Raw genomic sequence first — 25,383 nt, 5'->3', positions numbered from 1 at the left:
GGCATGGTGGGAGACACTAACGCCCAGGACAGTTCGTAACAGCAGAGATGGAGGGAAGTGGTTAAATTCAAGACATATTTAGGCAGTGAAACCAACAAGGGAGTGGATCCCCTCATTCTCGTTCTTTACCCAAATAGTGTTTAAAAAAGCTGATAGCTAGGGTCTTTGGTGACCTTGTTGCTGCCTTTTGCTCTCATTGTCGGATCTCTTCTAGTAGAAGTGAGTTTAACGGCGGGGAGGATGAGAGGCACCTCCTCGGCATCCCTGACTTGTCATGTTGACTGGAGCCCCTAAATCCACCGCTTCCTTTGATACTTATGCATTCACTGATGGATCCCTTTGGACCCACCAGCTTATTTCTGTAGATGAACTTGGGTACAATGCAGAATGTGCTCAGTGTGCCCTGCTGGGAGGTAGGAATACTCACTGCTGTTGATTTTTTTTGAGACGGAGTTTCACTCTTGTTACCCAGGCTGGAGTGCAATGGCGCGATCTCGGCTCACCGCAACCTCCGCCTCCTGGGTTCAGGCAATTCTCCTGCCTCAGCTTCCTGAGTAGCTGGGATTACAGGCACGCGCCACCAGGCCCAGCTGATTTTTTGTATTTTTTGTAGAGACGGGGTTTCACCATGTTGACCAGGATTGTCTCGATCTCTTGACTTCGTGATCCACCCGCCTCGGCCTCCCAAAGTGCTGGGATTACAGGCGTGAGCCACCGTGCCCGGCCTATTGATTTTTTATCATCATTAATCAGCTATGCAGTGAGTCAGCAGGTATACAGCCCCAGGAATGGTCTTCCAGGCTGTGGGTAATGTGGATTTGATTTGCCCCGTGCTCCCATTCAGGTGTGAGTGTGGATGCAGGTTGGGCCTTGCTGTATCGATTCCTCTGCTTCACCTTCCTGCTCTATTCCTCTTCATTTCTTTCCAGATGGGGCCACTCATGCTCACCCCTCATCCATCTGAAATAGGCTGAAGCCACCCCAGGTGGGACAGAGCAGCATTTCCCCCTCTTCCTCTCCTTACCTCCCTGATATGGCAGGGCTTGGAATTCGGTCACTGTGCAGACCCACACAGGCAGTTTAATTCTTCAGGGCTGACCCTCGCTGTATTTCTCCCTGCTTCTATCCCTCCCAGCCCTGAGCCTGGGTTTCCCTCTCTCTTCGCCTGCCTTTGTCCTGACCGGATTCATCCTTTCATGCCTGAGTTATGCCCACCTCCCCATGCCCTGGGCCAGACCTGCGCCTTCATGCTGTCCATGTGGACAGCAGCAGAGCCAGGCACAACCCAGAGCCGAGGTTAGGGCTGCTTTGTGCTGAGAGCAGTGGTAGGTCGCCACGCTGAGGGTGGGTTCAGATGGGGGTCACAGAGGGGTCCAGGCCAGGAACCGATGCAGGAGAGGGTGCAGGGAGACGGGACTGAGTGAGGTACATCTAGGAGTTGAGAAGTTTGGCCCCCAGCTCAGGACATAGTCTGTGACTGACACCTGACCCGTTCAGGCCTGGCTCTGGCAGCCTGCAAGGTACAAGTTCCGTTTCCAGATGTTGGACTTAGCTGGCGGGTGCTTGACCACTGTGCCTGCATTTCCAGAGGCTTCCTTTATCATTGCACCCTGAAACAAAGCAGGGCACCCGTCCCCTCACCAGCCTCCTTCCTCTTCCTGACCTTGTCTTCCAGGTCTGTGGCCCTATCATGCTTTTTTCAGGGAAACAACTTCTTAGGGAAGGGATCTAAAACAGAAGCCTACCTGGGCATGGCAAGGCTGGAAGAGACTTGCCCAGTAATGTCACTGAATGACTGGATTTTCTGTGCATGGTAAATATTTCTTTGTATGAGAAGTAACTGAGAGGACACAGCCTCATGAACACAGGGCTTACAGGGAATCAGGGAGGCCAGCGGGGATACAAGTAGAAAAACCCTCACTGTGAACCTTGTGTGCATTTTCTTTTCACATCCAACTGGATTTTCCCCTTTGGCATTAGAGAACAAGCTGCTTCCCTCTAAACAAGATTCTGTGGTCGAGGGAGCTCTCCAGCCTCTGTCTGAGCTGGGCTGCTGGGAATCCGGAGGTTAGGTTTGAGAAGCAGGGAGGGGTGGTCTTCAGGATCCAGGCGTTTCCCAGCTCACCATAACAGTGCATCTCTGTCCTGGATGAAGAGGGAGTAGGATGTTAAAGCTCTCTTCAGTGGCTCAACATACATATTTTCCATCTCATCAGAAATGTATGGAATCGACTTTAGAATGCAAAATCTTGCTTTAAATTCATGCAGAGATTTATCCATGTAACACTGGTGTGCTTCTTTATAACAGTGAAAGTCACCTCCTGAAGACTGGTTCCTACGTTTTCATTTTTGTATCATGGCTTTTCTTGAAACAAGGCATACACAAATGACGCCTGAAAAACATTTATTACAGCTTTGTAGATAAGTTTTTTAAATTCCAAGCCCTTAAACAGTGGTTCTCAGCCTCAGGGTGCATAAGAATTCTGTTGGTTCTTTTAAAAATTCAGATGCCAGGACGCCACTCCATTTCTGTGAACTTGACTGTATACGATGATGAAGTTCAGGCATCTGTGTTTTCACATGATGATTCCAGTGTGGTCCCACTATTGCTCCCCAATGCGACCCCTGCCAAAAAAAACTCACGCATATAAAATAAAATAAAATAAAATAAAATAAAATAATGCAACCTAATTTGTCTTTTATCTAGGAGATCAATTTCAGGAAGATAGTTTCTTAATTTACTGCCACCAAAAACGAGAATGTTAAAAATGTAATCAGCAACACAACTGAAAAATGTGCAGCACTTGGCATTTTAAGTCTTCTTTGAAAAAGTCTTGATTTCCTAACGAAGTATCTTTTATCCTAACTTTGATGTTCAGGAAGTCAATTGACAAAGACTTTTTTCTTCCTTCTATAACAGGAAACTACAACAAAAATAACCTAGAAGTAGTATTTTTTTAGGCAGATATAATTATTTTGAGTTACTTTGTGATGCTTGAAAAGACAGATTGAATCACTGCTTCTTGGTGGTATGATTTAGATTTCAGTAATCGTCTCACGTGATGGTCATATTTTGTAATACTTTGGTTAAAAATAGCTTTGTTGCAAAAACTCCAGCATGATCAAGAAAATAAAATAGTTTCCTTTAGCTTCACCAAAGACAGACACGTTTCCCTCTGAAATGTCATGACTCATGCCACGTGGCTAAATAAAAATGCACAGATAGCACTGATCTTTCCTGTTTATTGCTTTTTTAGTAGAAGCTAATTGAGGAAAACATCTGCATCCAGTTTTCCCTTTATTTTTGTAGATTCTTTTCTTCTGCTCCAATGCAAACCTCCCGGCCCGTCGTTTGCCCAGGCAGTGATCTGATAGATGGCTTTCAGTATTCTCCGTTTGGGCGATGACATAAACTACTCTCCAGTGAGCTATTTACAATTCCATTCTTTAACCTTGAGCTAAGTGCATGCACTCTAAGGACATGAACTCACAAGGGCTCTGTATCATGAGTGTCACACAGGCTGACTCTTCTTTCAGTTCTGTAACTCCCTCCATACCAGGCCTGTGAAGTGGCCACTGGCTTCCTTTTGAATACCTGCAGTGGCGGAGCTGGCCACCTCAGAAGATAGCCCTTTCTACATTGGAATAGTGCACTTGCACTAAGGTTGAAGTTACCCTCAGTAATCCCTGCCATCACCTTAGACAGCACAGCTCATGTTGCTTGGTAGGGCTGGGAATCAGCAGACATGTGGACTCACTGACTGCCGTGGTGGGGAGTTAAGGGCATGGACTCTTAGCCTGGGTTTGAGTCCTCATTTCCCCGCTGACCAGTTGGGTGATCTTGGACAGGGTACAGGGATCCTCCCTGAGCCTCCAGTTCCTCATCAGTGTTGGTAGGAGGTTGGTGCCCGAGATGGTGCCTGGCACAGCCTGGGTACTCTGTAAATGCTTGTCACCTGTTTATATTCCCCACTGAAGGCACCTTTGTCTTAGGCGGTATTCTCAAGACGTGAAGACTGGTTAGGGATTCATGCACACATTTTTGTGAGCACTCTCAGGAGAAAGTGGTGAGACAGAAGCTGGGTAGGTCAGGATGGGTCAGAAGAGAAGCCAGGCAAAGACGCGGTTCTGGGGAGTCTAGCTTCAACCTGATCCACGGGGATGAAGCTGGGGAGTGTAAGTTGCACACAGAGTCAGTCCCTCCTTGAGGCAAGGGAGTGGGTTTTTGCAACCCTGTCCTAGTCAGTTATTGGTCACAGGTCTTGAGGAGCGGGTGTGACTCCTAGACAACTTTAGGCCAGGCGGCTTCAGGGAGAAGCTCTGGAGAAGATGCAGGCGTGAGCCATCAGCTGAAGAATGTGCAGCAGCTAGGGGAGGACCCAGCAGTCAAACTGGTGCATAAGATCCACGGGATCTGGGTGGGACGTCTGCAATGTCTACTGCAGCCCATGGAAGAAGTGTCCAGCAGCTGAATGAGTGGAGCCGGCCGCAGGCTGGCCACCAGAGCAGCTGAAGCTTACCCAAATAACCTGACAATGCAGAGGCCCTCCGTGTGGATGTGGGCCCCGCCCCCTCCGTGTGGATGTGGGCCCCACCCCACAGTCCCATCTCTCCTTGGGACTGCCCACAGCCTGGCCCAAGATTGAGGGCAGCCGCTAGGGCTTGGCCATCAGGCCTTCACTGATAAGGGGGAAAACCTTTATGGGAGGCGAATTGCATGTCTTATTTTAAGTCAACAGATAGTTATCAGCATGTGTCACTGCGCTAGAAACGGAAGATGCAGCAATGCATGAAACTGTGGTTACCATCCATCATGGAGCTTTACCCCAGGAAATGGACAAACAAGCAATTATATAATGAATATAGAGTTAAATTGGTGGCATGTTCTGAAGAAAAAGAACAGGAGGCTATGGGACAGGAGAAGGGACCCTAATTTACGTGTTAGAGGCAGTGGGGAGAGTGGAGCAGGGAAATGCCTCTGAGGAAGTGACAGGATGTGATTGGGATCAAAATGGAAGGACATGAACGGGAATTAGCAATCTGTGGGGTGGTGGGGGAGTGGGATCAAGAGCTTTCCCAGCCATGGTGATAGCATGTGAACAGGCTGTGGGGCAGGAAAGGTATTGTTGGGTCTGGGGAAGTGAGGAAGGTCATTGTATTAGTTAGTTTTCATGCTGCTGATAAAGAGATACCTGAGACTGGGAAGAAAAAGAGGTTTAATGGCCTTACAGTTCCACAAAGCTGAGGAGGCCTCACAATCATGGCGGAAGGCAAGGAGGAGCAAGTCACGTCTTACATGGGTGGTGGCAGGCAAAGAGACAAGTGCTTGTGCAGGGAAACCCCTTTTCATAACCATCAGCTCTCATGAGACTTATTCGCTATCATGAGAACAGCACGGGAAAGACCTGCCCCCATGATTCAGTTACCTCCCACCAGGTCCCTCCTATGACACATGGGGATTCAAGATGAGATTTGGGTGGGGACACAGCCAAATCATATCAGCTATGCAGTGAGATGAGGGGGAAAGGTCAGGCCAGGAACAGCCACAGAGAACCATTATGCACTAAAATTTACTCTTGGTGCAAGAAGCAGTCCCTGAAAACATGTTAACTTGATCCAATTTGCATTTTTATACATAAAGGCCGTTCTGGTTGCTGGAAGGGAAATGGTTTTTGGGGGTGGATCCAAGAGGAACTAATATTTACATACTATGTGAAATGACTTCATGGATACATCTCATTTACTTCTCAGGGCAGGCTTTTTTTTTTTTTTTTTTTTTTTTTTTTTTTTTTTTTTTTTTTTTTTTTTTTTTTTTTTTTTTTTTTTTTTTTTTTTTTTTTTTTTTTTTTTTTTTTTTTTNCTGAATCACAGTGCTTTCATTGAAAAGACAGTTATTTCTCTGCTGAATTGCGTTTGCACACCAGTTATCGACACAGGTGTAGGTCTATTTCTGGACTCTGTGCTATTCTGTTTATGCAGAGTGTCTTTTTTTTTTTTTTTCTAGACAGGGTCTTGTTTGGTTGCCCAGGCTGGAGTGCAGTGGCGCCATCACAGCTCTCAGCAGCCTTGCCCTTCCAGGCTGAAGTAATTCTCCCACCTCAGCCTCCTGAGTAATTGGGACTACAGGCATGCATCACGATGTCTGGCTAATTTTTTTTATTCTTTGTAGAGACAAGGTCTGATGTTGCTCAGGCTGATTTCGGACTCCTGGGCTCAAGCCATCCTCCTGCCTCCGCTTCCCAAAATGCTGGGATTACAGGCATGAGCCACCGTGCCTGGCTCAGAGTGTCTTGATTACTGTGGCTTTATCATTTTCAAACCAGATAATGTTAGTCCTCCAACTTTGTTCTTCTTTTCCAGTCTCTCAGGGTCCTTCACTGCCTGATGTCCAATGTTTAAGAGCTATTGTTCTGCAGATTTTGTTGAGTGCTTAATGGTTTCAGAAGGGAAAGTCAATCTGGCCCCTGTTACTTGATTGGAAGCAGAGGTCCTTTTGATAATTTGAATGCCTCTCCTCTGTCTCTGTCAGCTCAGTTCTCAAATTCCTGTGATGGGTTGCCTGACTCTCTCATCTAGGAATCTTAGCCTTTTGCATATTATATTTACCTCCTTTCCCTTTTGCGCGCGCGCGTGTGTGTGTGTGTGTGTGTGTGTGTGACCTCTGGGAGAATTTCTAAAGGTTTCTTTTAATTTGTTGATTCAATTTTTAGCAGCATCACTATTTATTGCCTCCATTTGGATGTTCAATGCTAAAATCATGTTTTTCATCTAAAAGCAATCTTTCTTGGTCCAAGGTTATTTTCTTTTTATTTATAAAAGATTTTCTCAAATATTGCTGAGACTTAGCATTTCAACATACTGCGTTCTTTCTGTTTCTTGGTGTCTTAGTCTGTTTACTGCCGCTATAAAAGCATACCACAGACTGCTTAATTTATAATGAACAGAAACTTATTTGGCTCACAGTTCTGGAAGCTGGGAAGTCCAAGACCATGGCTCTGACATCTGGCAGGGGCCATCGTGCCGTGCCATCCCATGGTGGAAGGCAAGAGACTGAGAGAGCGAGAACAAGAGCGAGCAAGCAAGAGAGAGTGAGAGCAGGACAGCAAGAATGGCCAAGCTTGCTCTGCCCTCCTGAGCCCTTATGACTTGATCATCTCTTAAAGATCTCACCTCTCAACACTCTTGCATTGGGGAGTAAGTTTCCAACACATGAGCTTTGGGGGACACGTTCAAACCATAGCAAGTGGGGGGTATTTGCTCTGATTTTTCCCGGATTGTGTACAGCTGTCTGGTAGCTGCCGCCGAGGCGACCTGTGCCTTTGTCACTGTCACCTGAAGTTAGTAGGGCCATGCCCACTCCTTTAAAGGGAACGCTGCGTCTCAGAAGCAGGCTGCGGCAGCCCCTCCTCTTCTTTATGCAGCGGGTTGGCTGCGTTAAGGCAGGGAGATATGATGGCTCTGGCTCTGGCCTCCCTGTGAGTATATCCTAGGCCACTTGTCTCCTGCTTCCTGATTTCCTGTTCCTCTCTTCCTGCTTGGAGTTTGGAAACTTCTAGTAGGGAATTCTTCCACTTCCTTCCCAGGCAGGTTTTTCCCTCGTATTTGTTGAACCGTGGTGATACGGTTTGAATGGTCGTCCCCTCCAAATGTCATGTCGCAAATGGATCCCCAGTGTTGGAGGTAGGGTCTGGGGGAAGATATTTGGATCATGAGGGCAGATCCCTCACTATAATGGCCTGGTGCCCTCCGTTTGGAAATGAGTAAGTTCTCACTCTGTTAGTTCACCTGAGAACTGTTTGTTTAAAAGAGCTTGGCACCCCTCCTCCTCTCCGTGTCTTGCCCCCCCTCTCGCCATTTGACACTCCTGCCCTGCTTTGCTTTCTGCCATGATGCTTCATGGGGTCCTCACCAGAAGCAGATGCTGGTGCCATGCTTCTTGTACAGCTTGCAGAACCATGAACCCAGTAAACTTCTTTCTTTACAAATTACCCAGCCTCGGGTATTCCTTTATCACAACACAAAAGGAACTAAGACACATGGGCTCCTCATACCCACTTCCAGTGCATTCCAGGTGTGCTGTTTTTCTGCAGAAATATTTCAGTGATTCTCTATGTATTTTAAGGCCCCCCTTCTACTGTTTTTCTTCACGAGAGCAGGTTTTTCCTGCTATTTTTGTATTTTTAAAATCATTTCATTAGCAAACTGCGAAGGAGGGAAGGCACGACTTGAAATTGCCTTCTTGAACTGCATGTCAGCCTGGTCTCCTGCCATCCACTGAGCTGCCTTTCCATAACCAAGGAGAGTTCATCATTCACCGTTAAAATCAAACCCCTCAGGCTTGCATTTCTGGCATTTTTGTAGCATGATACCCCAAGAGGAATGTATTTCTTTAAGTCACACTTCAGCATATTCTAAACAGGATGAAGAATTTGTACTTATGTCTACTGATGGAATAGCGGAAGAGGTGCCGGCCATGGGGTGGGGAGGGGGGTGGTGGGATGATGATTTTATAATGAATAGCAGAACAGGAGGCCACAGCAGGCGGTGCCCCGTGATCCCACATCATATTGAGAATGTGAATGCGAGAAAAGTCTGTGAAGTGTTGGGGCTTTTAAGAGCCTTGAGAGCCTGGTTGTTAAGATGGGAGAGGTGGTGTGGCCTGTCATTCATGTTGGAGTTCTCTGCCCCTTGGTATGGACTGACCCCAAATGTGCCAGTCTTGGTCTTTTCCTTGCTCAGGAGATGATGATCTCTTGGAGGTTCTCTGCTGAGTTTTGCTGCCCTCCTTGTGCCATCCTGCTGCCTGCTCCTTGCCTAGTTAACGTCTCATTAGCACCTTCCCCAGATGGTACAGTGCAGGGACAAAGGGATTGACATGCAAACAGACTGCTTGGCAGAAAGGCTCTTCTGAGCATCTGCATGGCCTATTAGTTGCAGGGCTGAGTCCATTTTGCCAGACCTAATCAGGCGCCCCCACCCCTGTGAGCCTTTTTTTCCTCTCCTGATTCCATGGCCACAGATTCTAATCTGAGTTCTAACCCAAACCCCAGCTGCCATCTTCCTTGCTCAGGAGGGCAAGAGGGCCCAGAGGGGAATGGTTCCCAGAAACCTATTCTTACTGTCTGAAAACAGTTTCCCTCTGTGGGTCAGCAGGAGCCTCTTCTGCTCAGTGAACGTGATAGTTGCTGCCAGCTCTCCCTTCCTTCCAGTACATTCTTTGTGTACATGGAAGGAGACGTCTCCCCAGATGGCTGGAGACTCAGGCGCCAACTTGAGGTGTCTCTCTCTCCCTGAGTGTTGGACATGAATCCTGATCTTACAAGTTTTTGCTCCCAAAATCTAAATTATTGATATTCATATATTTAAAGTGCAAATCATATGAAGGTCCCCAGGCAGTTCCGGGAAGTAGAAATTTTGCCTTTAGAATGGAATGTGGCCTTTGCAGAGCTACTCAGTATTCATGGCCGACAGCAGGAAGGGCTGGATGGGTTTGTGGGGAACACATTTCTGTCTCTGGCTTTCCTGCCTGTGTGACAGATAGAGCCATCTTGAGGGCTGCACTCTGCTGTTTGCTTCTGCACCTGCCTTCCTGGGGCTCTGTGCCCTGCCGTTGGGACCGCGCCCACCTTTCCAGCCCCTCTCCCTGTGGCGCTCCAGCTAGACAGGACTTTGTCCTATTCTCAGACCCCTCCCTCCAGTTTCCCCACACCTTGCTCTGAGCCCTTAGCCCGGGGCATCCTATCCCTTACAGCTCCATCTCTCTCAGGCTCCTTTAGCACCTCCTCTGGGAGAAACCTTTCCCTGCTATGCAGGCTGCTGTCTCTGGCAGGAAGCTCTCTCTCTCTCTGCTCTGTGCTGCCTTCACACTTTGTGCAGACTTCTCCTCTAGCCCCAGCTGAGTCGGTTGCATAGTTAAATAGGAGCGGTGTCCCCTACTCTGGGAGCCGCTTTGTGTAGTGCTGCGGCTTGCACTTTGCAATTTCTGTTGCATAGTCAGTTAATAGATTCTTGCTCTCTACCCAACCTCTAGACCTTTGTGAGCTTTCACGCGTCCTCTCTTGATAATATTATTTTGAAAAAAAAAAAAATCTGTTGCACTGTGACCTATTCCCATGCCAAGGAGTGGGACTGAGCTGTCTTTTGTAGTGCATTCCTGTGTGAATTCGCCACGTGCCCAGCACGCTCCTCCCTGCTCCCAGCTTGAGCTGTGAATATCTTGTGTGGAGTGGGAGAAGTTGCTCAGCACATGTCTGGGTGGGTAGAGTTTAACACAGCCGGTAACTCCGGCTGGTAAGGAAGCTGCATTTGGTCGCTGCCGTGAAACCGTGCGTCCTTTCTTAAAAACCTTTTCCAGGCGCAAGTGCTGTAAAGTTCTGAATTAGTGATAGGTAAGTGGATAAATAGTTCTGAACTCGCCGGTGGGATACATAACAGCCTGCCATTCGTTGGCTGTCACCAGCCTTTCCCTGCCTGGATAATGGTATGGAACCAGGAAAGAGGAGATGTGTTAGCTGATAAGTGGCCCAGGTTACTGGGGAGGACCTGTGTTTATAGCCTCCAAGTTGTTGAGGAGATGTTAGGAGCTCAGCTTCTGCAAAGGAAAATGCTCTGTTAGGATTGAGGGTGGAATTGCTTGTAGAGAAAAGTCTTAGTCCTAAATCCTCAAGGATTCTTTTGAAAACAAGAAAAAAGAGACATAGGGCATCCATAGGAGCCCGTAAGGAGTTGCAGTTGGGCCGCTGTGCAGTGGTGACAGCTTGGCTTCCACAGTGGGTGGATGTGATTCAGGACAGAGCTGTTGGACACCCCTGTATGTATGTGAGGCACCCTGAACTGGGGGACACAGAGATACTCAACCCCTGGCTCGCTGCTTTCACAAAGTTTGTAATCCAGAAAGGAGGCGTGCTATCTGCCTGAGTGTCAGGAATGTTGGGGACCATGTGGGCAGTATACTAAAAGGGTCCCTAAGGTTCCCATCCCCTGGCTATTCAATCAGACAGTAATCTAAGTACGGCTGCAAAGGGATTTTGCTTATGTAATTAAAGTTCCAAGTCAGTTGACCATCAGACACAGAGATTGTCCAGCTAGGCATGACCCAAACAAGTAAGCCATTTAAAAGGAAAAAATTTTATCTAGCTAGTGACAGAAGGGAAAGTCAGAAAGATCTGAAGCGCAAAAAGGATGTGATAGGCCATTAGACCATTGCTGGCTTTGAAGTTGGAGGGGCCATGAGCCAAGATCTGTGAGCAGCCTCCTAGCATGGCCCCTGGCCAACAGCCAGCAAGGACATGGGCACCTCAGCCCGACAGCTGCAAGGAACTGAATTCTGCCAACAACTGGAATGATCTCAGAGGTCGATTCTCCTGCAAGGCCGCTAAGTAAGATCCCAGCCCAGACACCTTGATTTTGTCCTTATGAGGCCCTCAGCAGAGAACCTGGCCAATTGTGAGGCAATAAACGGGTGCTGTTTTAAGTTGCTAAGTTGCTACATGGCCATGGAAACTAATACAAGTACCATTCTGTTTCGTGCAGTAGCATTCCCTCTGCCACAGGAGAGCTGAGAAGCCTGTCATGACCATTAAATGGCTGGAGGTAGATTTGAAATGGGAGAGCTGTGTTGCAGGGGAGATGATTATAAATATATTCTTCTTGAGGAAAACACTTCACTCAGCAAGTGAGGAGGAAAGGCCTTCTCTCTAGCGCAAGAATTTAAGAGAGAGGGGGAAAGGGAAGGACTTTCTAATACGTTTCATGTTGTGATTCCACCCTTGTGTTCATCTCCAAGTGTTTGCAACAAGCTTAACATCTACATGTGGCTCCTACTGTGTTCCTAGTGTCCTGGTGGCCCTGGGGAAGCTCAGGCCAGAACAGGATGAGGTGCAGCCAGCTGCTCCATCCGGGACCCTCAGAAAGACTTTCTTTGGAAGAATGGAGCTTTCAAACTCTACCTGAGTGTGAACTCGCTGTTACTAAACTGGAATGAGTTCTACCCTGAGTGACTGGCCAGCTCTAGGTGCACCCCCTCCTTCCTGCCTGGGAGCACCGATGGCACACCATTCTTTTGTGAGGGGCTGTTGGAACATTGCCCCCTCCCCCTAAAGACAAAATGTAGACCTATCTAGGAGCAAAGAAGAGCTTGAGTGACAGGCAGGAGGGCTACGTGGCCTTAAATGTAGCTGTTTCTCAGTTTCCTTGGTGTGGGATTCATCTCTCACTCGTGATTCCCCCTTTGCTACCGCCTTGAAAACAGTGACCATGTTGTATGGATAAGTGATTGTCCGAATCCACACGCTGGGAGAGTGAAACGAGGCTGTGCTAATGACTGTGCTGGGACAACAGGCAAAAGCCAGACTGTCTCAGGCAGAGCTGGAAAGTGTGGCCACTGCAACCAAGCCTGCCTTTAGGGAGCTGTACCTCCTATAACTCCACCACATATGGATGCAAACCCATGCCCCTGAGTCTTCCAGGAATGGCTGAGACTGACTGGAATGGTCCAAAGTTCTCTACTGAACCAAAAGGAAAAATTGAAGCACAATAAAGAAATACGCAGAAAATAATTACAAAAAAAAAAAAAAAAAAGAAAAGGCAGATGTTCCCAGTCTGGGTTTCTGATCCTGAAGCAGCCATAGGCTGGCCACAGTCCCTGCAGATGGCTGACCTCCTGCCTCCTCACTGCCCATCTTCTTCTGTTTGGTGGCTGCTGTCTTATTTTCCGCTTTGGGGAGTGGTCTCCAGACTTCCCAGAGCAGTCATACTGTGAAAAGTGTACAGGCTCTGTGGTCAGGCCACCGTCTTCAAATTCTGACTCCATAGTCCTCAGCTGTGAGACGTCTGTGGCTGGTTACTTAGTGTCTTTGGGCTTCAGTTTCCTTGTGGAACAAATACAGCCTAGCAGGAGCTACCGATAAGGGGCATTGCTCACAGTGTAGGCAGTAGGAGCTGCATGGTCCACAGAGCATTTGAAAACAATAATAGAACTTATTAAAGTTAATCTGCTTTTTATTATCATCATGCCCCAGCAATTCTTGGCACATCAATGATAAATATTCCTCCCCTCTGAGATGAACTGCCCCTTAGGCCCTTTTCCCCACTGCATCCTGGTATGCATCCACTGTGGCCCACTTCCTAGGGTTGTGTAGATAAAATACGGCAACACATGTAAAATGTTTCAGAATATCTAGCCCTTAGTAGCGTGCTCAGTGAGTAAAGAGTCAATTCCCTTGTCCTTCCTCTTCTGTCGGAGGCTGCAGAACACTGTACCAGTCTGAACTGTTTGCTGGCGACAGAACAAAGTGTTAAAGGCTTGAGCAGTGGGAGAAGCTTTTTACTGTTCTATGTTTTTACTACTTTCTTGGAGTCCGTTTTGTTCTCTTGGACCCAGTTGTCCTTGAAGCTGAATTACTGTCACTGAAAGAGCCATGTGAAGATTCTCAAAGAGAAAAGAGGGAGAAAGGTGACAAAGGTCATGTTTTGCCTGTGGAGGACTCTGATTGGCCTGGTTAGATTCTATCCTAGTCTTGGGACCAATCACTATGGACAGAGGGTGGCTGAGGTACTGTGATTGGCCCACAGTATGTCAACTGCCTAGTTCTCAACCAATCACTATGGACAGAGGGTGGCTGAGGTACTGCGATTGGCCCACAGTGTGTCAGCTGCCTAGTCCTCAACCAATCACTATGGACAGAGGGTGGCTGAGGTACTGTGATTGGCCCACAATATGTCAGCTGCCTAGTCCTCAACCAATCACTATGGCGAGGGAGATGAGATCTTATAAGAAGGCAGCTCTTTTTCTGACTTTCATAATGAAAGATTAGTATGAGAGCTATTTCTCAAGAAAACATTGTGGTAGAGGAGGTAAACAGAGTAGGAGATGTCCCTATGCAACTCTACTGCCCATTCAGAGCTCCGTCTTCTAGTTTGGGAAAAAAATGGTTTGGCTGCAACCTGTGAATTGATGTATTTGTGCCCTTAGCCACTTATAAACACCTGCCGGAGATAATGAAGTCTAAGGAAAATGCACCCACCTTCAGTAGTAGAAGGCCCATTCTCTCCCAGCCTTATTGACACAGCTCCGGGCTCCAGAGCTTGTTCAGGAGTGGGCCTCAGGCATACTGGTTGGATCTCTGTCCTGTGTCCTGGTGGTTTTTCCTGTGTGCACAGCTGCTATAATGGCTGGGGTCAACCTTTTGAGAATGAGAACACACTGTCACTGGAACGGTAACCACAGCATCCTCCAGCCTCTGGGCCCCTATTTCAGGGGGACACACATTTTTGGAACCACATCAAATATTGTCCTTCATGCGGTCATTTTGCTTTGCTTTTGTTCCTAATTATTTTCTCTTGTTTTTCTCCTTTGCTATCTGGGTTCCTCCTTTTTGAACCGAGATAAAATGTTTCCAGTTGTCTTAAGGATTCTTTTGATGAAATAATTCTAATTTATATTTGTATTTCTCTTGTAGCCTGGGGAGCATTTTTATGTGCACAAAGCCTTCTTTTATGATCTTATCCAAGACAAACTTCAGATTCTTCTTTTTTAAAAAGTTACTACTGACCAAATAATACTTACAAATCAGCTTACTGCAAACAATTACAGAAGGGCCCTCTGCCCATCACAAAAGATGCTCTGCTCTGGAATCTTTATGATCTTCTGAAGCAGGAGTCAGCGAATGCTTTTTTGTAAAGGGCTGCATGGTAAATATTGAGGATTTGTGGGTCATGTTGTGTTTGTTACAACCACCCAGCTCTGCCATGGTAATATGAAAGTAGCCATAGTCAATAAATAAATGAGTGGGCATGGCTGTTTTCCAATAAAACTTTATTTACAAAAAACAGGTGGTGGGCCAGATTTGGGTTGCGGGAAGTACTTTGTTGACTCCTGTTATAAAGCATTTTATGCTTTTCAATTGTCTTAGAAAAATTACAGTAAAAAACTTTGAGGTGAGGCAGGACATAACCATGGAGTAGAAAAACGGAGTATCAGGAAAGGGATTGACAGCATGGTTCCCATGAGCTTTAGAGGTAGATTACGTGTTGACATGAATAGCCTTCAAAGTGTTCTCCTTATTTGATACAGGAAGGCCATATTTGGGAATCCATCCCAAGATGATGTGAATTTTTGTTTGTATATAGATGTTTACCACTGCACACTTGGCCATATGAAAAGCCTGGAAATCACTTAAATGTCCCAGAGTAAACCACCCACTCAAAATAATATTAAAAGCACCTTTAAGATGAGGTTTGTGATGAAAGTCTTGGGTTGATGCTAAGTGACATGAAATAGAAAAATAGATACCATGAGCTCAGCTCATGAAAATAAAGAGCAGGCATGCATAGAAAAAGATTGACAGGAAATACATCTAAATGTGAACAGTATTTTTCTCTGAAGAAGATAATCTGGGATTTTTACTTAGCAAGAGTGTTTGTGTGCATGATTTTTCTAAAATGACCACGTTAGTTTCAGAATAAAAATTAAGGAGAGAAAAAAAAAAGAACAGCAAGTTATTCAGTCTTACAGCCTGAGGCTGTGCTCTGTGCATATTCCGGAGTGGCCTGAATGCTCTCTTTCCCTCCAGCAGCCAGGAGGCTGGGGCTGGCTCCCCGCCTCAGGAGACCCTCCCTGCCTGCTGCTCTCTGTCCCTGCCAGTCACTCATACTCTAAGCGCATTCATTGAGCGCTAGTGTGTAGGTCTTTGAATCTGTACATAATCCTTCAAAGTAGGAATGCCTAATCCCATTTTCCAGTAGAAGAAACTGAGGCTCTGAGAAATGAAGCGACCCTCGCAAACTCCCACAACAGGCATGAGGAGGAACCACGTCTTACACCCTTGCTGCCTTTTTCATTTGAAATAGCATACTCACTAATTTATCAGCTTGCTAATGGTTCCCCTTTGTATGTCCCACCTGGAACAATATCTGCTTCCACAGCTTCTGATTGTGTTGGAAGATCTCTGGGGCCTCTAACAAAGCCAGCCATTGTGCAGCTGGAGCCTGAGCGCTTTAACAACTGGGTCTCCGAGCCGCAGAGAAGCTCATCACTCTGTATCAAAGGGAGGATGCTGATGGGATGTCAAGAATTCCGACACTAGATTCTCCCTGAATTCAACAAATGGGGAAAGTGGGAGGACCAGAGTGAGAAAACTAGTTGTGGTCCTGGGGGCTGTTTGACTGAACCATTTCAGATGGAGCAGTCACAGATGCCCGCAAGTTCCCAGATGTGGCAGTGGGCATGGCTGGCTACCCTGGACAGGACCAAAGTGTGCTCAGAATTGAGGAGGACACATCCTGAGAGGGATGTTAGGTGGGCCTTCCACGTGGATGCTGAAGCCATGGAGGGTGATAGCAGGTCTTGGGGTGAAGAGGCTATGGATGCTGTGCTGACGTCTAAAATGAAGGAGGAGGCGTGACCCAGTGGTGGGAAGACAGCAGAAACAAAGAACGGGTGGTGGGTGGGTGAGGTGGGTGTCATGAGTCTGGAAGGCGCTTGAGTACAGGAGTAGGTTTGGAAGGGCTTCGGGGACCGAGGAAGAAGATACCAAGACTGCCTCTGACCCCATGGCATGTGGGACACGGGGGCATTAGCCTCCTCTCCAGAGGGCAGGCTGGTCTCTACTGACTCAGGGAGTTGAGCTGAGTTGAGCGAGTATCTGCAAGGAGCTGAGTATACAGGAGTTGTCTTACTTTCGAGAGGGTATTCTGCAGGGCATCAGGGGGGATTAGGAGGGAAAGGAGCAGGGGGCTTGGATCAGGGGTGAAAAGTACACACAGGAGAGGTGACCAGGGCGACCAGGCGTTTAGGCACTGACTAAGGAAAACAGAATGGGATGCATGGTGGGACCAGCCCAGAGACAGGATCGGGTCCGTCAGACCCTGTGGATGAGGCTGGGGAGCAGGGATTCTAGAAGGAGCCAACGTTGGCTGGATGGATTGTGCTTCTGGGGATCTGCTGGGAGTCAGCCTGAGGAATCCAGGCCCCTGGCTCTAAGCGGGACCCAGGCTTCTGTGGGTTAGGAATGAAGATTAGATTAGGAGCAGTGTAACTGGCAGCAGCATCTCTGCCTTTGCCTCTCTACTGGGAGCCCGTAGTAAGCAAACCCAACACCCAGGTCTCCTGTGGGATGGAGATGACTGCCATTCCATGACGTGGGATTCACGATCCAGTGCTGGGAGGATGGCCAGTTGCTTTTGTACATCTCAACTGATATTACATTTGTCAAAAGTCCAGTTTACACACAACCTTTCAGGAACACAGCTACTCTGTGAAGTCAGGCATGCTTTCATTCCCGAGGAGCCTGAAGAGCGGGTTCATTGTGTCCAAGGAAATCAGAGAAGCTCATGGAGAAATAAACGTTGAAGCCGTTGTCTCTAAAGGTCATGACAGCGGATCATGGAAATGTGTTTTTTCATTTCCTCATGTTCCACTGCTCATGTGCTGTGCAGCTGGGATTTATTTTCAGAGCACACTTTGGAATCTGCCAGATCCTCATGCTGGCCTGCTTCACAGCTGAAACCATTTGCCATTTGGTAGATGATAAAGCAAGTGACAATTTACACTAACACGGCCTTAAAAAGATGCTGTCTGTGAAGGAGACAGACAGGTGTCAAACCTGGGCCAGCAGACAGCGCAGAATCAGCAGATGCCCGGGGCCTCCTCCGCACCGGCCGCACCAGAGCTCTCAGCACACTGAGTCAGACCGTTCCACCGAGTAGAATTCTGGTCTACATATCCTGCTTAAAGATGTACACAGGAGTAGTCAGCGTGGTGGTGATGGCTGAGTCTTCGTAGAGCGCCACACACTCTGCAGAGCCTGGGTCCGTGTGGGAAGGGAAGGCTGCAGGTGTGGAGGGGAGCGAGCTGACCAGGCACAGTCCCAGGCCATGTGTGCAGGATAGTTCCAGCACGGCGTGACAGAGCTGGCCCAAGGCGAGCACAGCACGCTGCAGAGTCCAGCGAGGAAGGTGAACACCATGCCTGGCTTCCACTGTCACTCCCCCAGATCTTCCTCCATTGGGAGCGGTGGGACTCAGGCTTGGGGAGGGCGACTCCTTCAAGGTCCTTTTGATTTCAGTTGATAGAAACCCTTCTGAGACGCTGTCTGCTGCAAAGCGACAGCCCTCGGATCCCTTTCTCACTCTTTCTGGCTTTATTGTTCTTAGCTGTTGTTTCAGTATGATCGTCTGTTCTGCTTTCGTCTATTCTCATCTACTTGAGTCTGTTCTCTTCTTTCTTGCTGTTGTGCACTCTCTCATCCTCTAGAGTGTAATGGCCTTTGCCTGTTTAATTCTTCTTGCTTATATTAGTGTCTCTCACAAATCATACAGGCTAAGGGAGTATTTGTGAAGTGATGGCTGAGCAGACACGTTGGGTAAGTTGTGACAAAAAGTAGAAGTCAGCTGGGCACAGTGGCTCACGACTGTAGTCCCAGGACTTTGGGAGGCCACGGCAGGAGGAATGCTTCAGCCCAGGAGTTCAAGACCTGACTGGGCAACATAGCAAGTCCTCATCTCTACAAAAAGTGAAAAAAGATAAGCTGGGCATGGTGGCACACGTCTGTAGTCCCAGCTACTCAGGAAGCTGAGGTGGGAGGATTGCTTGAGCCTCAGAGATCAAGGCTGCAGTGAGCCGAGATCCTACCACTGTACTCCAGCCTGGGTGACAGAGCGAGACCCTGTCTCAAAGGGAAAAAAAAAAAGGAAGTCAGGCAAAGGGAAGGGGGTTGCTCAGGGAGGGGAAGTGGCTGGGAAGGGCCAGGGATAAGAGGAGAGAGCGGCACACTGGGGAGCTGTGAGTCCTTCGGGAGGCGGCGGAGACCTGGGCAGAGCAGTGGGAAGGCGTAGGGTGAGCCTGGAGTATGAGAGGTGGGCAGGGGCCGGGCCTCGGAGACCTTTTATACTGGGCTGCGGGACTTGGATTTTCCTGGCAACTACGAGTGGAGAACATGAAAGGCTTTCAAGGAGGAATGTGACGCGATCATTTGGCCTAAGTCTGCCAGGAAACACGTTTGTTGCTTGCCTCCTGTGTACAAATCATTTTTATGTATGTTATATCACAGTAATCCTAAATGCAAGATCTTGCTGTTTCGTTTTGCAATAGAGAAAACCATGGACCTGCGAGGCTGAGTACCTGGGGTCACATAAACGATAGAGCCATGGTTGTTTTTGTGTTTTAAGTAAAGAATTCTGGTAGCAATGCAGAGGCTGGATTGAAGGAGACAAGACTAGAGGAAGGGATGACTGACCTTTTGCAGCCATCCATCCAGAAATGCAGTGAGGGGGACAGATCTAGGGTGATAGCAGTGCAGGTGCAGGAAGTACACAGGTCAGAGATATACAGCAGGTGGGATTGACAGTATTGGTGACTCATCAGACGTTAAAGATTTTCATATTCATTATTTAATAAGCATTCACAGAGCCCGGCATAGTTGTGGTCACTTTGTAATATTAATTCATTTAATGCTCACAAAAACTCTCTGAAGGAAGCACTATTATTATCTTCATTTTGACTCATGAAGAGGCTGAAGCAGAGGTGTTAGGTAACTTGCCAGGGTCACACAGTGAGTGAAGGAGGCAGGACTTGAAGCTAGGTAGTCCAGCTCAGAGCCTGTGCTCTTACCTACTAGATTTCAAGCTTGAGCAACTGGGTAGTGGTGGTGCCAATGACAAAGACAAGGGACTATGGAGAAAGGGGAGCTTTGGCCAGGAAGAAGAATTTGCTTTGGGACCCGAGGAACATAAGATGTCAGTGAGATGCCCAAGAGACAGTTGTACATGTAGGGGCTCTGGCTGTGTTAAAGAAAACATGATTCTCGACACTTGTTAAAAACTACATGGAAGACTCCATCCATTCAAGGAGTGCCATGGCGAGAGGTGCGCGTACAACTGCTCTAGGGTCTTGCAGCCTAGGACAGAGTGGACCCAATTCCAACAAGGATAAGTGAGGATTTGTAAGCAAGAAGCAAGGTGGCAGCGGGCAGTGGGTGGAGAAGGCCCAAGAGGAACCGTCAGGGGTGGGGGGATTCCCATTAGACTCAATCAGCAGAATCCTGGCTGAGGACAGGGCAGGATGGTAGATATCAAGGGTGGTCAGATTCCAAGGGCGGGGGATTCTCACCAAACTAAGTTAGGGTTTTTGCTCAAATTGGTTTCTGCAAGGACAGAGAGGGAAGCTCAAGGTCAGGCCTAGCCAGGCAGAGGACCCACAGGGGGCTGACTGGACTTTCAGTCAAAGGAGAGAGGCTTTGTCAGCTGGGGATGGACGTCTTGATTTCTCAGTATGGAAGACGTCGTGGAGCTGAAAGTCGCCAAGGGTCCCTGGGAGCCAGCAAGAGAGAGAAGGGCCAAGGCCCAGGTCTGGGAATGCCCACGTGGGGTGGGGAGGAACTGGACTGAGGAAGAGGGGCTACTCCAGGAGAGGCTGGAGAAGGTGCTGTCCTAGGGCAAGCATGTTCCAAAGGGCTGGTCAAGGATAAGGACAGGTGGAGAGGGGCTGAAGAGGGTGTATTAAATTGGCCACATAAGCGCCCTTGTGGGCTGGGCTGGAGCAGCCGCCATGGAGCTGTAGAGGGTGGAGGCCGAATACGGTGGACTGGGCATCAAGAGGGGGCAGTGGGTGTGGACAGACCCTCCAACCACAGATGCAGAGAGAGGGGATAGGAGCTTCAGGGCCAAAGAAGGTCTTTTGGCGTTTGATGGTGTTTAAATACTGGAGGAAGTAGACAGTAGGGAAGGGAGAGGGAAGAAATAGCCACGTGGGAGGAGGTCAGCTGATGGCCCAGAACCCCATGGGGGTGGGAGAAGAAATACACTAAGGTTCAGTGTGTCCTCCTCTGACGTAAGAGCAAGGTGGGGGATGGATGCAGAGAAGTGGGAGGGACAGAGACGAGTGTGCAGGTGTCTAGGGACAGGAGGGACTCGGGGATACTGTCTGCGTTTCTGACTTAGATTTCCATGCGGATGGCAGTGCCCTTGCTGATGTTTTGGGAGGGTTTGGGGAGGAGCGGGTGAAGCTGCCTTTGAGGTGCATAGTCAGCTGCTGATGGTGTGGCCTTGGGGCTAAGGAGAGGAAGGAGTTGGTGCTAGAGGTGTACGCCTAGGGGCATTAGCATCCAGAGGTGACTGTCAAAACCTGGGCATGGATAAAATTGTGTAGGGGACCTATACAGTGAGAAAAGAAGATGGCTGAGGCTGTAGCCTCCAGGGAGAAAGGAGCAGAAAGGAGAGAGGAATCGGGGTGCTGTGTCTGAAGCCGGGAAGGGCTTGAGAATGGAGCGGCACGCAGTTGCATAAAGCCCAGCAAAGCAGTTGAATCCAACAAAGGAAAAACATGTTTTGGATTTAGCAGTAAGGAAGTTGGTGACCTTGGCAAATGCCTTTTCCATGGGGTGAGGGAGAGAGCCAAACTGGAGTGACTGCTGGTGACAGAATCCAGCAAAGCAGAGGCGGCAAGTGTAGATGACTCCGATGAAAGCCAAGCATTTTGAATTGTATGGATTTCATCACTACATGAGTTTTCTGCCAAAGAATGTTGGGAATTCCAAGACACAAACAATTTACACAGCCACAATTATCCTCATTGGGCAGAGCATTTGGAGAAAGCACTCCCCGAACTGCCTCCCCCCTCTCCCAACCTAAGGCAGAGGCTCACGCAAATGTCCTTCTCTCTTTCTTAGGCCGGATCTTGGACCTGAAGACTGGGACGGTCAAGAAAGAAGGGCAGCAGTCATCCATGAGGATGTGCATGGGCTCGCGGCGGTCTTTCATCTGCAGGATGAGGTCTGTTTGCTGGAGCGGTGGGCCATCTTGGTGGTTGGTTTGCTCCCTTCTGTGTCACTGTTAAGAGCCTTGAGCAGCTCCACCGAAGTCACATATGCCAACTTGGGTTCACTCCAGTGACTTCTTCTTCTTGACCTCAGCGTGTGGATATACAGGATCCTTGGTCTAGGAAGGATTCCCTCCATCCTCCTGCCATCCCACTTTGTCTAATTTCCTACCATTTCCTGCTCATTCCTAGATTCACACCCCTTTGTCCACTGTATCACTCTACTTCCCACCCATCTTTAAGACCCTTCTCTAGTCCAACCTTGCCAAGATTCCATAATTCTCAACATGTTTTATATTAAGACAGCCGATTTCACCCTTATTCATGTGTTTCCTGTCACAATGCACACATGTGTGATTGATCTTTATGATGTTGTTGATTGTTATGTTAGGTGTAAATGTCTGGGTCCCATGAGTAAATTACAGTGCCCTGAGGGTGGAGGCTTTGATTTAGACTTCTCTGAGCCTCCCTGACATCTGTCAGAATGTTCTGTGTCTGTTGGGGTTTATACATCATAATTGAAGAAATGCTGGAATGTCTGACTTGGGAGTAATCAGGGGAATTTTGCCGTGTCCTTGAAGAAGAGAGAGCTGGGATCTTGAATTCTCAAATCTAGTTCAGCACTCCTGTACTGTCAACCCTGTGTCCCCTGAGAGTTCCTCAGGCAGTGACATGAGGTGATGCCACTCATTTATTTATTCACTTGTTCAAAAAATTTATGTTAAGGGCCCATTTGTGCCACATGCTCTTCAAGGTGCTGGGGAGTCAGTGTTAGGCAAAGCAACCAAGGCCGAGTGTGGTGGCTCACACCTGTAATCCCAGCACTTTGAGTGGCCGAGGTAGACCCATCACCTGAGGTCAGAAGTTCAAGACTACCCTGGCCAACGTTGTGAAACCCTGTCTCTACTAAAATTACAAAAATTAGCTGGGCATGGTGGCATGTACCTGTAGTCCCAGCTACTCGGGAGGCTGAGGCAGGAGAATTGCTTGAACCTGGGAAGCAGAGGTTGCAGTGAGCCAAGATCGTGCCACTGCATTCTAGCCTGGTGACAGAACGAGACTCTGTCTCTAAATAAATAAATAAAAAGTAAAAAAAATAATGATGCTGACGAGGATATGGAGAAAAAGGAACACTTCTACACTGTTGGTGGGAGTGTAAGTTAGTCCAGCCATTTTGGAAGACAGTGTGGCGACTCTTCAAAGACCTAAAAAGAGAAATACCATTTGATCCAGCAATCCCATTATTGGGTGTATACCCAAAGGAATATAAATCATTATATTATAAAGGTATATGCAAGCATATGTTTATTGCAGCACTATTCACAATAGCAAAGACATGGAATCAACCTAAATGCACATCAGTGATAGCCTGGATAAAGAAAATGTGGTACATATACACCACGGAATACTATACAGTCATAAAAAAGAAAATGATAATGTCTTTTGCATGGACATGGAAGCCGTTATTCTTGAACTCCTGACCTCAGGTGATCCACCTGCCTTGGCCTCCAAAGTGCTTGGATTACAGGCATGAGCCACTACGCCCGGCCAGGAAGCCTTTATTCTTAGCAAGTTAACGCAGGAACAAAAAAACAAATACTGCATGTTCTCACTTACAAGTGAAAGCTAAATGATGAGAACTCATGAACACATAGAGGGAACAACACACACTGGGGACTTCCAGAGGTAGAGGGTGGAAGGAGGAAGAACATCAGGGAAAATAACTAATGGGTACTAGGCTTAATACCTGGACGATGAAACAATCTGTACAACAAAGCCTGTGACATAAGTTTACTTTTGTAACATACCTGCACTTGTACCTCTGACCTTGTTAAAAAATAAAAGAAGACGCTCATCAGACAACTAGATGGAGAAGATGAGCAGACAGTTGGACGTGTCATTCTGGAATCCAAGGAAGAGGTTGAGGCTGAAGATGTGGACCTGGGGATTGACACCAATAAAATGGTATCTAGGGCCTCAAATCTGAGATGCATGTAAATCACAGCAGAGGTGGGTGTAGACAGAGAAGACAGAGGACCGGGTGGTGGGGGGGTGGGAAGAACCAGTAAAGGAGACTGAGAGGAAGCAGAGAGGCAGGTGGGAGGGAAGAAGAGAGGGCAACGGGAACAAGAGAGGAAGAAGGAAGTTTCTAGATAAAAAGGAGTTATCAATGGCCAAAAGCTACTGATGAGCGCTGAATGCGAGGACCGAGGATCCATCACTGGACCTCAGAGGGAGAACCAGCAAGAGATATGGCATGTAGTGGCACAACGAAGCCATTCACTAATGTTACCCTCACCTCATCGTGTGTCGCGGGAACTGTGACTTGCCACTGGGGCATCCGTTGCGTACTGTAAACTTCCAAACAATAGGTGCTTTAAAATAAGTAACTATTTTGCATAATTCATAGTAGTCTTTTGAGCAACTACACTTTTTAAGCAAACCCTGTTTGTGTGAAGGCTGGTTGGTCTCCCTCAGATCACCAAGGTCGCCTGTGTTGTGGGGAGACCTGCCTCTCCCCCTCCTCGAGCCCTCAGAGCTGGTGGAGACTTTTTGTTCTGTAATCCGAGAAATGGCCCTTCTGGGATGTGAGCCTCCCTGTTCTTTCCTCCTCCTGAGGCTGAGCCTCTGGAGTTCTTGAAGGCACAGATGGAATCCTCTTCACTGCCTGCCTCCAGTCACAGGCTGGTGCTGGAATGACAGAATGCATGCCTGTCTGTAACTTAGGACTGGGTCCCCACAGACTGCCTGCCTCCCCTTCAGCAGCAGGGGCGAGCTGGGCAGCAGGGTCCACTTGCATTGCTGCCTACCGGGAGATGAAATGCCATCAGCTAGTGAGTGTAGTCAGTCACAGCAGGCTTGTCTTGCAGTGCTTGGGTGAATAAATGCCTATCCTCGCTTGGTAGACGTTCATTAGAGCACTGGCAATACATATTCTTAATTGTACCTTCTGAGCAATTCCATTATGAATAAATTGATGGAAAGCACCATAACATATCATTTCTATTAGCTTACAAAGCCATTATCACTGCCCTGTCAACGAAATTCATGTAGTCCCTTTCCTGCCCTAGTGTCCTTCCAGGGAGCGTTGATATTGGTTGCTCTTTGAAGTGCCAGGTGCGTACTGCCTGGGTTTACCAGAGAGGTGGGCAGCACTGCCATCTACTGAGAACATAACATTTTCCTCTAAATAAGGCAGCTTAGTTTCAGCAAGGCAGTGGACACAGTCAGCCAGAAAGGGGCAGAGGGCCATGACAGCATCCCTGGGCAGCAGTGTCAGGGGGTGATGCTCCTGTGAAGACCACTGGTGCTGGCAGCTGTCTAAGGTCTCAGAGTATAATTACACTCTTGTCCCTGCTGTTTTGAAATTTTAGATATTCAGGATATGGCTTGTGATGTAGTCGGGAAATGGAAACGCACATGAAGAAGGGTTATACCAAGCAGCAGTCAGAGCCCGGCCATGGTGCAGGCTTATGCTGAGAGGGAGGCAGGAAAGCTGGCCCCCCAGTGTGCAGTCAGTGTCATGTTGCACATCCCCTGCCTCCTGCAGAGGGACCCACAGAAAGAGC

The 25,383-nt window shown here is 48.0% G+C and overlaps 1 protein-coding gene across 6 annotated transcripts in view; it reads left to right on the top strand.

The window, feature by feature from the left end:
* Window positions 1–25,383, top strand: part of ARNT2 (aryl hydrocarbon receptor nuclear translocator 2) — a 188,331-nt gene that overhangs the window by 80,527 nt on the left and 82,421 nt on the right. For all 6 annotated transcript variants that reach the window (XM_017509188.2, XM_017509189.2, XM_037731588.1 and 3 more), the window contains exon 6: window positions 21,666–21,768. In XM_017509188.2, the coding sequence (XP_017364677.1) occupies window positions 21,666–21,768 (103 nt within the window). The remainder of the gene's footprint in view (window positions 1–21,665; window positions 21,769–25,383) is intronic.

This window comes from Cebus imitator, unplaced genomic scaffold (genome assembly GCF_001604975.1).
Source record: "Cebus imitator isolate Cc_AM_T3 unplaced genomic scaffold, Cebus_imitator-1.0 Scaffold410, whole genome shotgun sequence".
NCBI classification, from domain to species: Eukaryota; Metazoa; Chordata; class Mammalia; order Primates; family Cebidae; genus Cebus; species Cebus imitator.
The sequence above is the reverse complement of the archived record's forward strand: the minus strand, read 5'-3'. Positions and strand labels throughout refer to the sequence as shown.